This window comes from Pelophylax lessonae, assembly GCF_965119305.1.
Source record: "Pelophylax lessonae genome assembly, chromosome: 12".
In the NCBI taxonomy this organism is placed as follows: domain Eukaryota; kingdom Metazoa; phylum Chordata; class Amphibia; order Anura; family Ranidae; genus Pelophylax; species Pelophylax lessonae.
The window spans coordinates 218725873-218738352 of NC_138779.1; the positions used below are offsets into that span (position 1 = coordinate 218725873).

Below are 12480 nucleotides of genomic sequence, written 5' to 3' on the forward strand. Positions count from 1 at the left end.
AAACCAGAAACACTTTCCAAGACGGGTGGAATGGTACCATGACAGATGCGCCCTAGATGATCCATAATGAAGCTCTTAGATATGGTATTTGGCTGTTCATCGTACAGAAGATATGCCTTGTAATCATTGTATGGTGGATATGCATCACTTGCTGGACCATGTTTGGTTTTATAACTTGCAATGATGTATAACTTGTCATCCATGGTCACAGCTCCAGCAGCAGAAAAGACCACGGGTAGCGGGAACTGGCTCCAAGTGTCCGTCAGTGTGTCATAAATATGGAATCCCGGATAGTGTAAACGGTCTATAGACGTCCGAGTCATCCCACCTATAGCAAAAAGTCTTCCTTTCAGCACAGCGCTAGCGAAGCTATGTAGCGCCTTGGGCATGCTCGACACCTTGCGCCAGGTATTGTCCAACACGCTGAAGCATTCCACCGAGTCTGTGAGCTCTCGGTCGTTATGTCCACCAAAAGCATAAAGCATGTTTCTGTAGGCTAGGAAGCCATGGCAAGCTCTTGGAAGGGTCATAGAAGGGAGCTCTTTCCATTCATTTATTACAGAATCATACACATGCAGGGCATTAGAAGCAAAACGTTTTTCTCGAAATCCACCCGAAACATACAATTTACATCCTACAGATACGATTCCAGGATGGTCAAAATAGCCACAAAAAGGAATCTTCTCCCAAGAATCTGTTGTTGGATCGTAGGCATTCAAACAGTAATCCTCTTCTTCTGGGTCGGTTTCATCCAAGGACAACACATCCATGCAAAGTATTTTCTCCTCAAACATCCCTTGGCGCAAGCGGATTCCTATTGGAGGCTGGAGAAGGGAGTCATCGCTGGATACGTCCCTGCTGACCTTTTCCAGCTCGTCTGGAGTCAGAAGTGGTAGTCTGATGACCTTCAACAGTTCTGGGGGAAGAGGATTGTCTTTCCGGGTGCGAAATTCCCACCAGCAACGGACGACGTTATAGACGGCAAGTTCTGAGGGGCACCATCAAGTCATCTGAAGACAGGATGTTGACCAGTTCTTCCATCTCCAAGCGAAAAAAGACCTCTTTTCCAGATAGGGAGCTCAGATTCCGACCAATATGGTTAATTGCTGCTTCCAAGAGCATTTTATGATTCTGACTAAGAGCTAATCTATAAATCCAAAGGCAGTTTCCATTGTCAATCCTCTTTGCAATGTACCTAAAGAGAGGAGAATGGGACATGACGTTACCATCAATCATAGTGTGAGGGTTACAGGGAGGGTAGTGTTAGAGGAAGGATCAGTGTGAGCTTAGGGCATTGCTTTCAGCACCAGGAACTGACCTCTAGGTCAAAATTGATCTGAGTAAGCAACATGACCAGGGAAGAAGCCTTTAGTATAGTTTTAGGTTTTATATTTAAATACAACTTCATTTTAGGTGCACCGGTCACCAAAAAAAAAAAAAAATTATGGTACACACGAATCATGTCACCATGGCCGAGATAAGGGGGGGCAGGAGGGTTGGCTGCCCTGGGCGCAATGGTTTATTGCAGGGATGGGGGTGCCCTGTGCTAGTTGCTTCTGTTACAAGGCTGATAGGAGTAATGACAGAGACATCACTACTAACCGAAATGAAGACCGACACGGTTTTTGTTTTATCCAGCTGCATTTACTCAGTGCAACTTATACATCCAAGTGAAAGATGTAAACACCAACATGTCAGAATTTATTTTTTTTAACATTAAAACAGAATCACCGAGTTGGAAAAAGGATCACCCCCCCTCCTAAAAATGACTTTTAAACTCAATCAGGTGCAGCTAATCACCTGCTCAATGGCACACAAAGCCATTTGAATTTCAACTGTGATCAGCTGGGATTATTATGATTAGCTGAGCAAGAAAAGAGCTTTACCGGAGCATTTCAGTCCCTGTTAGTGCAACTGAAGCAAGCAATCCATTATGGGTGGCAAGCATGGGCAGACTGGCAACTTTCGGCCCAGGGGGCAGGTACAAACCAGAGGCCCAAGATGCAGCGACTCAGCCCCCCTCCCACTCTTCCTCTTCCTGGTGTCCTCCTGACCCCCATTTCAGGCTTAAGCCCCACTCCAGGTACTCTCTACTCACCGGCTGAATCCAGGTTCCCAACCTGGCCAGCAGAGGGTGGTTGGAGGGAGCTGGGACAGCTCGGTTGGGGCTGGCCAGGGGAAGAGAGTCTCCAGTGAGGCATGAAACCATCCTCTGCCCAGACACAGTTTACACCATTCAAGCTGGGGAGGGAGGCCTGCGCTCTGTCTTGGTCTTCAACCCGCACTTAGTAGGTCAGTGGCGTGGATTTTTTTACTTCTCTTCACTGGGAATTCTTTAGGCATATCTTTGGCAGAAGCGGTGCAGCCTTTTTCAGGACATCAGAGCAGCCCAGGGGGCAATTGCCTTCCTGCCCCAGTCCTCCCCCTGGTGGCAAGACATTGTCACTGGGATCTCCGGGATAAAGTTATGGACAGGCACAAGTCAGGTGATGGATTAAAAATGCCTAGAAATGGAGTGAAGTCTATTTGAAAGAAGTGGAAGGTATTTGGTACAACACAGACCCTCCCTGAATCAGGACATCCTCCTGGATTTTTCATCCAGTTTGGAGCGAAACTGTTCAGGGAGGTGACCGTAAGGCCTACAGCATCTCTGAAGCAGTCGCAGGAATTTATGACAAAGAGTGGTGATTGAGTGCATGTGAGAACAATATCACAAGTTCTCCACAAATGTGGCTTGTATGGGGAGGGGTGCAAGAAAATGGCCACTCCTCAAGAAGAGCCACATGCAGTCACCACTGAGCTTTGCCAAAACGCACCTTGAAGATTCTGAGACCACATGGAAAAAGGCGTTATGGTCAGATGAGACTACAATTTAATTATTTGTCTTCAACACCAAACTATATGTTTGGAGGAAATCCATCCAAATAACACCATTCCTGCAGTAAAGATTGGAGGTGGTAATATCCTGTTATAGGAGGGGTTAATATCCTGGTATGGGGGTGTTTCTTTGCAGCAGGGACTGGAGCACTTGTCAGGATAGAAGGAAAAATGTATGGGACAAAATACACTCAAATTCTTGAAGAACATCTGCTACCCTCTGCCAGAAAGTTGTCAATGGGAAGAAGGTTTCCCTTCCAACCTGACAAGGACCCAAAGCACACAGCAACATGGAACCACATAGAGGTTGATGGCGAAAAGGTAAATGTCCTTGCATTGCCTAGCCAGAGCCCAGACTTAAACCCCATTGAAAATCTGTGGAATGACTTGAAGACTGCAGTCCACAAATGGTCATCATCAAATGTAACTGAACTTGAGCCGTTTAAAGAAGAGCAGGCAAATATTGCAAAGACTAAATTTGCAAAATTCGTAGACAAATCCCAGCATACTAAAGGCTGGAATTAAAACAAAAAGGTGGTTCAACAAAATACTGGCATAAGGGGGGTGATCCCTTTACCAACTCAGTGATTCTGTTTTTAAATTTTTTTTTACTGACATGTTGGTGTTCTATCTTGCACTTTAATGTTAGAATTACATCTGGATAAAACAAAAACAGTGCCTGTTTTAATTTCAGGCTGCAAAGAAAAAAAAAAAATGGGATAATTTTAAAGGGGGTTATTCTTTTCTATACAGGGCCACTGATTGGGGGGGGGGGGACCACCAGTCCTTCTGTAGGGGGCCTGGGCACACAGGGGGGCCCCCCCAACAGCACGGGGAGTCAGTGCGGTCGGGCAGAGGGGCAATTACAGAAGGAAGCCCTGTGCGGCTCTCTGCAGCAGCTCAAAGCCAATTTCTCCCACTCCTGCCAGTGTTCATCTGCTGCAGGGCAAGACACAGACACAGGGCATCGTTCCTGTAATTACTTCTCAGACCCCGATCCCCCTCCCTGTTCTGCCTGCTTCTAATCCCTCTCCCCGTGTGCCCCCCTTTCACTGTGCCACCCCCCCCCCCCCCCTCCTACAGCACTGCAGGCTTCCCTGTCCTGTAAAAAAAATAACATTGTAAAAAAAAAATGAAACGTAATAAATCATAAAAATATATATATATATATATATATATATATATATATATATATATATATATATATATATATATTTATTATTAATAAAAAATATATACACTTTTTTATTAATAAAAAAATTATATTATATTATATATATTTTTATAAAATATATAATTTTTTTATTAATAAAAAAATGTATATAATTTTTATTAATAATATATATATATATATATATATATATATATATATATATATATATATATATATATATATATATATATATATATATATATATATATATATATATATATATATCTTTTTTTTATTAATAAAAAAAATTATATATAATATATATAATTTTTTTTTTTTGTAAAAAAGTTAAAAAGGGATCATTTACACAGGTTCTCCGTTGCTGTATTTTTGTATCCACTAAATGATGAGTGAATTTTTTGTGAAAATATTGTCTTGATATATTCAAGGGGGGCCCTGCCAGGTAGGCTGTACGGGGCCCAGTGATTTCTAACAGCAGCCCTGTATCTATACCCTCTGTAAATGTGGAAACACAGTTGCCCTTCTGTACATATAAGATAGAGTTTGTAACTATATAGAAAGAAAGGTCCTAAAATAGTAACAGTGATAAGGTTATCTATATCAAACTTTTCTTGACCAAAGACTATTAAAGTTTTTTATGCCCGGTCCAAATTTAGCCGCGTCATACTACTAGACTTTAACTCTGAGAACTAGAATGCACAGAGGTGCACATTGCTAATGTTCTGCCACGTTACAGTTACAATGTATGACTTTCACTTGTGTATCAAAGGCCCCTTTCACACTTGTACGACTCCAAAGTTGCGCTGACTTTAGAGTGCGACTTTGGATGGGTGCAACTTGGATACGACTTTGGCTTTGACCAGTTTTAATGGACAACTGTTGCAGACAAGATGCATTGTATACCATTCAGCTATGACTTTCATGCAACTTCTGAGGGTTAACATTGAAGTCTATGGCCCTCAAGTTGCATGAAAGTCGGACCAAAGTAGTGCATGAACTACTTTGAAGTTGCTGCAACTTTAAAGCGGAGTTCCAGCCATTTCACTCACCTGTTCAACGGTCCAGCGATGCGGCCACCCGAAGCCTCGATCCTCTCCCTCGGCGCCGGCATAACTGCTGTGGGCACCTGGCTGTGACAGTTTGCGGCTTCACAGCCGGGTACCCACTGCGCATGCGCGAGTCGCCCTGCGCGTCTTGATTGGCCGGCAATCTTCTGGGACCTCTGACGTGTCCCAGAAGATTGCAGGGAGGGAGGGGGAGAGGAGAACTTCCGTTCAGGGCGCCGCAGCGCTCCGAGCGGAAGTGGGAGCGGGTACCTGTCAAAACTAGGTACCCGCTCCCCCCCAAAAAAATGACATGCCAAATGTGGCATGTCAGGGGGTTGGAATACCTAAAGCGGAAGTTCCATTTTTGGGTGGAACTCCGCTTTAAGTTGCGCATACATGAATGGGTATCAATGGAAAACATGGGGAACGACATGTCGTGCATCTCTGATGTCCAAAGATGCATGACAAGTTGCACAAGTGTGAAATGGGGCCTTAAAGTGATAGAAAGAACTTCTTTTATTGTGAAGCATGAGAAAGTCTTTACCTGCTGCACAGATCTTGCATGACGGCGATCTGCAGGCGGCTGGACAGGATAAACAGTTCCTCCACGTTTTGCAAGGTGAGATGAGTCTCCCCCGTATAGATGTAGTGCAGGATGGTCTGCAGGACAGAAGAGGGGACATCCGAAAGACAAACCTCCCCAAGCACAGCCTCCTTCATGGGACACGTGAAGAGAGCCTTGAAGTAAGGACTGACCGAGGCCAGGACGACCCTGCAAGCAATAAGAGGACACTTGCTGCATCACACAGAGGACAGATAATTATTGTCAGTGGGGGAGCACCGCTACTTTTCAACTTTCTCAATAAACACCTTCTAAAAGCCCAAAATACTCACCTAAATCTGAGGTCATGTGATAAAACCACCTCCTGTGTCTGCCATCCTCTTCTGAGGAGACCTTCTTCAGGTGTCCACATTTTCTCACTTCCTGTTCCTGTGACACCCACATTAGAATTAACTGGTTGCCGACCGCCGCAAGTACATATACTGCGGCGGTCAGCCCCGGCCAGGCAAAGTGACGCATGGGTACGTCACTTGCATGTGAGCCAATAGCGGCGAGCGCGCACCCGCTAAGGCGCGCGCCTGCCCCGGCTCGTTCGCGGGGAAGTCCGTGCGCGTGACCGGCGGACCCAATGTCCGCCGGTCACTCGCGATCGTCCGCCGTGAAGGGAGAAAGGCAGGCGGCTGATGTAAACAAGCCGCCTGTCATTCTCCCCTGTGTAGGAATGGTGATCATACGGTTCTACTATATAGGACCATTGATCACTGTTCCTACACCAGTAGCCATGTCCAATCACAGTTAGAAGCACGCCCCTAGGGACACACTTAACCCCTCCTTCCCTGCCAGTGTCATTTTGCAGTAACAGTGCATATATACAGCACTGATTACTGTAGTAATGTCACTGGCAGTGTTGGGGGTAACTAGTTACAAAGTAACTGATTACAGTAACTACATTACTTTTTTTGGTAACGAAGTAATGTAACTAGTTACAATACTAATATTGGTAACTACACTACTTTACTAGACTATAGGGGGTAACTACACTACTTTACTAGACTATAGAAGGTAACTACACTACTTTACTAGGCTATAGGAGGTAACTACACTACTTTACTAGGCTATAGAAGGTAACTACACTACTTTACTAGGCTATAGGAGGTAACTACACTACTTTACTAGGCTATAGGATGTAACTACACTACTTTACTAGGCTATAGGAGGTAACTACACTACTTTACTAGGCTATAGGAGGTAACTACACTACTTTACTAGGCTATAGGAGGTAACTACACTACTTTACTAGGCTATAGGAGGTAACTACACTACTTTACTAGACTATAGGAGGTAACTACACTACTTTACTAGGCTATAGGAGGTAACTACACTACTTTACTAGGCTATAGGAGGTGACTACACTACTTTACTAGGCTATAGGATGTAACTATACTACTTTACTAGGCTATAGGAAGTAACTACACTACTTTACTAGGCTATAGGAGGTAACTACACTACTTTACTAGGCTATAGGAACGCGCTTTCCTGCGTTACCCAAGCCGTGCGATACAATCGTTATTTGGAAGAATAGAGACGGATGAAGTTTATGACTTTTTGTTGCACTTTATGTTTTATTCTGTTTTTTCAGGTTTTGTTCTCATGTTTCCCAAAGCCTGTGTTTATACAATAAACTCTATGCAGAAAGAGTGTCATGTATCTTCTTCTACACGGTCAATTAAGAAAGAGGAAAGTAAAGTAATAAGTAGTGAAGTTACTTTTCAAATGCAGTAACTAGTAAAGTAATCTCGTTACAATTTACAGAAGTAACTAGTTACATTTTTTCAGTAACTACCCCAACACTGGTCACCCCAAAAGTGTCAAAAATGTCAGTCAAGGGTCCGATCTGTCCGCCGCAGTACCGCAAAAAAAAAAAAAAAAAAATCGCAGATCGCCGCCATTACGCGTTAAAAAAAAAAAAACACCAAAAATGACAAAAATCTTTCCTAGTTAGTAAACGCAATAACTTTTGTGCAAACCAATCAAAATACGCTTTTTGCAATTTTTTTTTACCAAATATATGTAGCAGAAAACAAATTGGCCTAAAATGTTAAAAAAATTTAGATTTTTACATTTTTTTTGGGGAATTTCATATAAAAAAATTGAAAAATATTGTTAGTTTTGCAAAATTGTCGCTCTTTTTTTGTTTATAGCGCAAAAAGTAAAAATCGCACAGGTGATCAAATACCACCAAAAGAAAGCTCTGTTTGTGGGAAAAAAAGGACGTCAAATTCGTTTAGGTACAGTGTCGCACGACCGCGCAATTGTCCGTTAAAGTGACGCAGTGCCGAATCGCAAAAAAAACCCTGGTCGGAATGGGGGTAAAATCTTCCGGGGCTTAAGTGGTTAAGGAGAAAGGTCACCAGCACAGGAAGGAACAGATGGCAATAAAAACTTTGTTGAAGTTCTAACACTTTCCCTAATGTGCAAAGCATTGTTGTCCCTGTTGGAGAGATCTCCCATTGCTTTAAAGGATAATCTCTCCAATGGAGAAATTGAAGGCAATAAAGGTCTTACATGGGGTCTAAACCTATCCCTCGCTAGCCAGAAATAATAAAAAAAAAAACAAACCTGTAATTTAGTGGCGATAGATCTTTAGATTTCCAACCTACCTATGACACAGGAAGCTTTTCTGTGCAGTCTGTATGGTGACATCACAAAGCATTTCAGAAAAGTACATCTCCTTCAACCCTGAGAACACAAAAGACGGAATTATTCCATGTACACTATATGAGAACACAGATATGTCAAATTCCCCTCCAAATGATGGAGCTGAGGTGTCCCCAGTAAAGGGTCCTGGGAATGGTCCATCATACATTAGACAATTGAGCTGCTCCAATTTATGACCAATATTTTATCTAATGGAAATTCCCAAAACATAGCCTGTTGAGGGTACTTTAGGACTGAGGTTGGGGAGCAATGTCATAGACAATTGTGCTCTTCCAACCTCGTGTCGTGGTAACAGTTTGGTGAAGACCCTTTTCTGTTCAAACTATGACTGTGTCCCTGTGTACAAAGCCAACTCCATAAGGACATGGTGTTACAAGTTTGGTGTGGAGAACTCGAGTGTCTTGTAGAGAGCCCTGACCTCAACCCTACCAAACACCTTTGGGTTAAATTGGAACACCAAATATGAAATCGGTCTTTTTTCTTGGTGCCCAACGTGAGGCCAAACACGTGAGCCCATCCAACATCATACCTGACCTCTCAGATGGGTACCAATTTGCACAGACTGTCCAAACTCTTGTGGAATGTCGTCCTTGAAGAGTGGAAGATGTAATTGTCACAAAGGGGGCAACTTCATATTAATGGTCATAACTTTGTAAGGAATGTCGGACAATCTCTAAATAGGTGTGATGGTCAGGGATCCCTCAACCTAGAGTTACAGAGGAGGTCTAGTGCTAGAATTATTGCTCTCGCTCTAACGATTGTGACGATACCTCACGTGTGGTTTGAACACGATTTATATATGCGGGCGCGACTTGCGTATGTGTTCGCTTCTGCGCGCGAACACGGGGCACATTATTTTTTTTCCTAATTATTTTATTTTTACACTACTCATTAAAAAACTGATCACTTTTATTGCGGTCATAAGGAATGTACACATCCCTTGTGACAGTAATAGGCAGTGACAGGTACTCTTTATGGAGGGATCGGGGGTCTTAAAAGACCCCCAAATCCCTCCTTTGCACTTAAAAGTATTTAAAAATGGCAAGTTTGGGTGTTTTGAAAGTCATTTTTTTTTTTTTTTTTTAAATATCTGGCACCTTTAAGGCTCCAGTACCCAGAAGTGACGTCATGACATCGCTTCTGGGTTTTTACATCAGAGACCCGATCAGAGCTGAATTTTGCTTTGTTATGGTCTTCGCCAGCTGGCGGACGTGCCGGCTGGTGGCTTGGGTCTCCCGGTGTGATGGGGTGGGGGGGGCTTACGTCCCCCCCCCCATCCTTGTAATGACAGCCGAGCAGCTGCTGAGCCACATCGATTGTCATAAGGAAGCCGACTCTAAACAATGGTACCAGGGGGACACCTCTAGCTGCAGGCATCCCCCCGGTACAACCCCTTGAACCCGAGGCCGCATTCATAAATTCACTGGATATATATTTGTGCTCAATCAATCTTTGTGAATCCAGTATACAGACAACCAGTGTTAAACCCAGTGTAGTAAAATATATCCAGAGGAAACCGAACAAATGGTGAAACACGTTGTGATTGCTACACCGACAAATTACTGTAACTAATTCACCTGATGGATATCAAACATTAATTTTTTCCATGTTTTTAATATGTTTATATTCCCTACATGTTTTTTAAAATGAAATAGATTAACAATTATTGAATTTTAATTTGTTCTGATTTGAGTTATTCGGCACCTAAAAAATCCCAGCTCTTATTTGAAAGCAACTTCCAGTTTTTTGTTTTCTATTATTATGGGATGCGGTGCCTTTGAGATTTTCCCTACCAATCAATCTTATTCCACCCAGAAAAGTTATCTAATAAGAGGGTGACCGTGCAAGTGTCTGAAATCAATTTTATTTTGTTGTATTTTATTTTGTAGTGTTTTTCAGGATTCTACGGTCTGTAAAAATCATTAAATAGCAATAAAAAAAGTTGCAGACTTGGCAAATAATTTGTAACATTGTAGCAATCTTTCTCCAGTATGCGGATCCAGCCCACTGCAATGGACAGAGACTGAAAAATATCCTCGGATTAATGTGAATTTAGGATGTTAGAAAATGTTTGGGACCCCCAGCTGCACTGTGTACCACCCACGTGTAGGACCCTAGAAAGAACCCCCCCCCCCCCCCCCCAGACCATGTGCTGAACCCCACCTGTAATAATACAATCTTTCAGAGCTTCCTTATGTTCAGTGAGCTCTTCTCTCTGCTCCATGGTGGCAATGGACAGGCCAGACTCCATGCTGACGCCTTTATAACAGGAAACCGGGGCAACTAGAAGTCCGTCTGGGGATTTGTATTCCAACTCTGGTAAAAAAATAAAAATAAATAAATATTAAAAAAAATTATATATATATATATATATATTTATTTATTAAAAAAAGTAGAAAAAAAATTATATATATTTATTAAAAAAAGTAGAAAAAAAAATTATATATATATATATATATATATATATATATATATATATATATATATATATATATATATTTAAGTAGAAATATATATATATATATATATATATATATAATAAAAAAAAAAAAAAAGTAGTATCAGAATCACAGAAAGAATTAAAGTGTAAATAACTAAATAAACCCTACAAAACAGATCCGACTTTTAGAAGAATTCCACTAATTACAAAAAATTCAATCACCATCACTTTTGCTAACAGCTTTCAAGAAGTTGTGCAGAAGTCATTGTAAAAAAAAAAAAAAAAAACTCCCACACACATTGCAATCTGAGTGTCTCTTTTTGAAATCTGCCAGTTACTAGTTCAATGCCCTGTTTGATTGGATACAATTGGATTGAAAAAGTTCTGAAACCAGCAATCATCAGTAAATTAAAAATTTTGAACGATCAACACACACTTCGTTCACCCCTGAGCGTTTTTCAGGCACTTTGTGGCGTGTTCTTTATCTGTGATTTTGGGAGCATTTTCATGCTTTTTATACAGCTTTTTTGCACTTTGCCATTTTTGGTTGAGTTTTCTTTACGGTTTACTTTGTTTTTTTATTGGTTGAGCCAGATGGACTTGTGTCTTTTAACCTAACTATAGAACTAATAATTAAATACTAACTAATAATAATTAACCCCCTAAAAAAAAAAAAAAAAAATATATAATAATAATAATAATAATAATAATAAATAACTAAAACACCCGAACACAATAAATACTTTTTTTTAAAAAAAAGTTTATTTATTGTCAATTTATATTTTTAGTGTTTGTGTGTTTAGTATTCATTTTCTGTTAATATTAATAATAGTTTATTTCATATTTTTTAAGGTGGGGGGGGTTAATATTTATTGTATATGTATTATTACATATTAATTTATTTTATTTGAGGATTTGTAGTTTGTGTATTTATTTTACATTTATTTATTCATATATTACTTTAGATTTTACGTTTGTCCATTTGAGCAGAAAATTGCGCAAAAACATGTGCAGAAAATGCGTGAATACGCACACTAACGCGTGAATAGTGCGTTTCCATTCATTTCTATGAGAATAAAAACTAGGCCAAAAAAACCCTCAAATCTGCACGATTCAAATGAAAAAACTCTGGAACTTTTTGAGCTTTAGGCGTTTGGCTTCTGGCGACTTGTAGCGGAGATGGCACCGTCTCCATAGAGAAGAATTTATTTTTTTGTCTCCTCCAGCCTTTTGGAGCTGTAAAGGGGGCTCGTGTCATTTTGCAATCAACTGAAAATAAAATCAGATTTTATAGTGTGTGGCCACAGTTTAACATCCCCAAGATAAAGTTACTTTAACCACCCGTGTTACAGTCCATTACACAGAGAGACCCAGAGCCTTACCTGACCAGGAACTCACAGATCCGCCATCTTGCTACACCCAGAAATAACGAGGAGGACTTTCAGTCTGGGGCTACACTGGAAAGTAAATGGTTTTGCTGCTGAGAGATTTAACTACTTGTTGCCCATCATTACTTTAGCTTTCAATGTGTTATAAATGTGGGTGTTTAAATCACTACACAAGCTGATCCAGTGTGGCCTTTTAAAAGGGCTCTTTCACACGGGCGGTCCGATCAGATCCGCCTGTCAGTTTTTTAGGCGGATCTGATCGGATCCTCCATGCA

General features: G+C 41.1%; 1 protein-coding gene across 1 annotated transcript in view; it reads right to left on the reverse strand.

The window, feature by feature from the left end:
• The window catches only part of LOC309567935 (kelch-like protein 25), a gene marked incomplete at its 3' end in the record, with an annotated part of 31417 nt that extends 20752 nt beyond the window's left edge, over positions 1 to 10665 (reverse strand). The window contains exons 1-2 of the mRNA XM_082273484.1: positions 10541 to 10665; positions 8320 to 8398 (exon numbers count right to left, since the gene is read on the reverse strand). Of these exons, the coding sequence (XP_082129610.1) occupies positions 8320 to 8398; positions 10541 to 10628 (167 nt within the window). The 5' untranslated portion in view covers positions 10629 to 10665. The remainder of the gene's footprint in view (positions 1 to 8319; positions 8399 to 10540) is intronic.
• Between the last annotated feature and the right edge of the window lie 1815 nt (positions 10666 to 12480).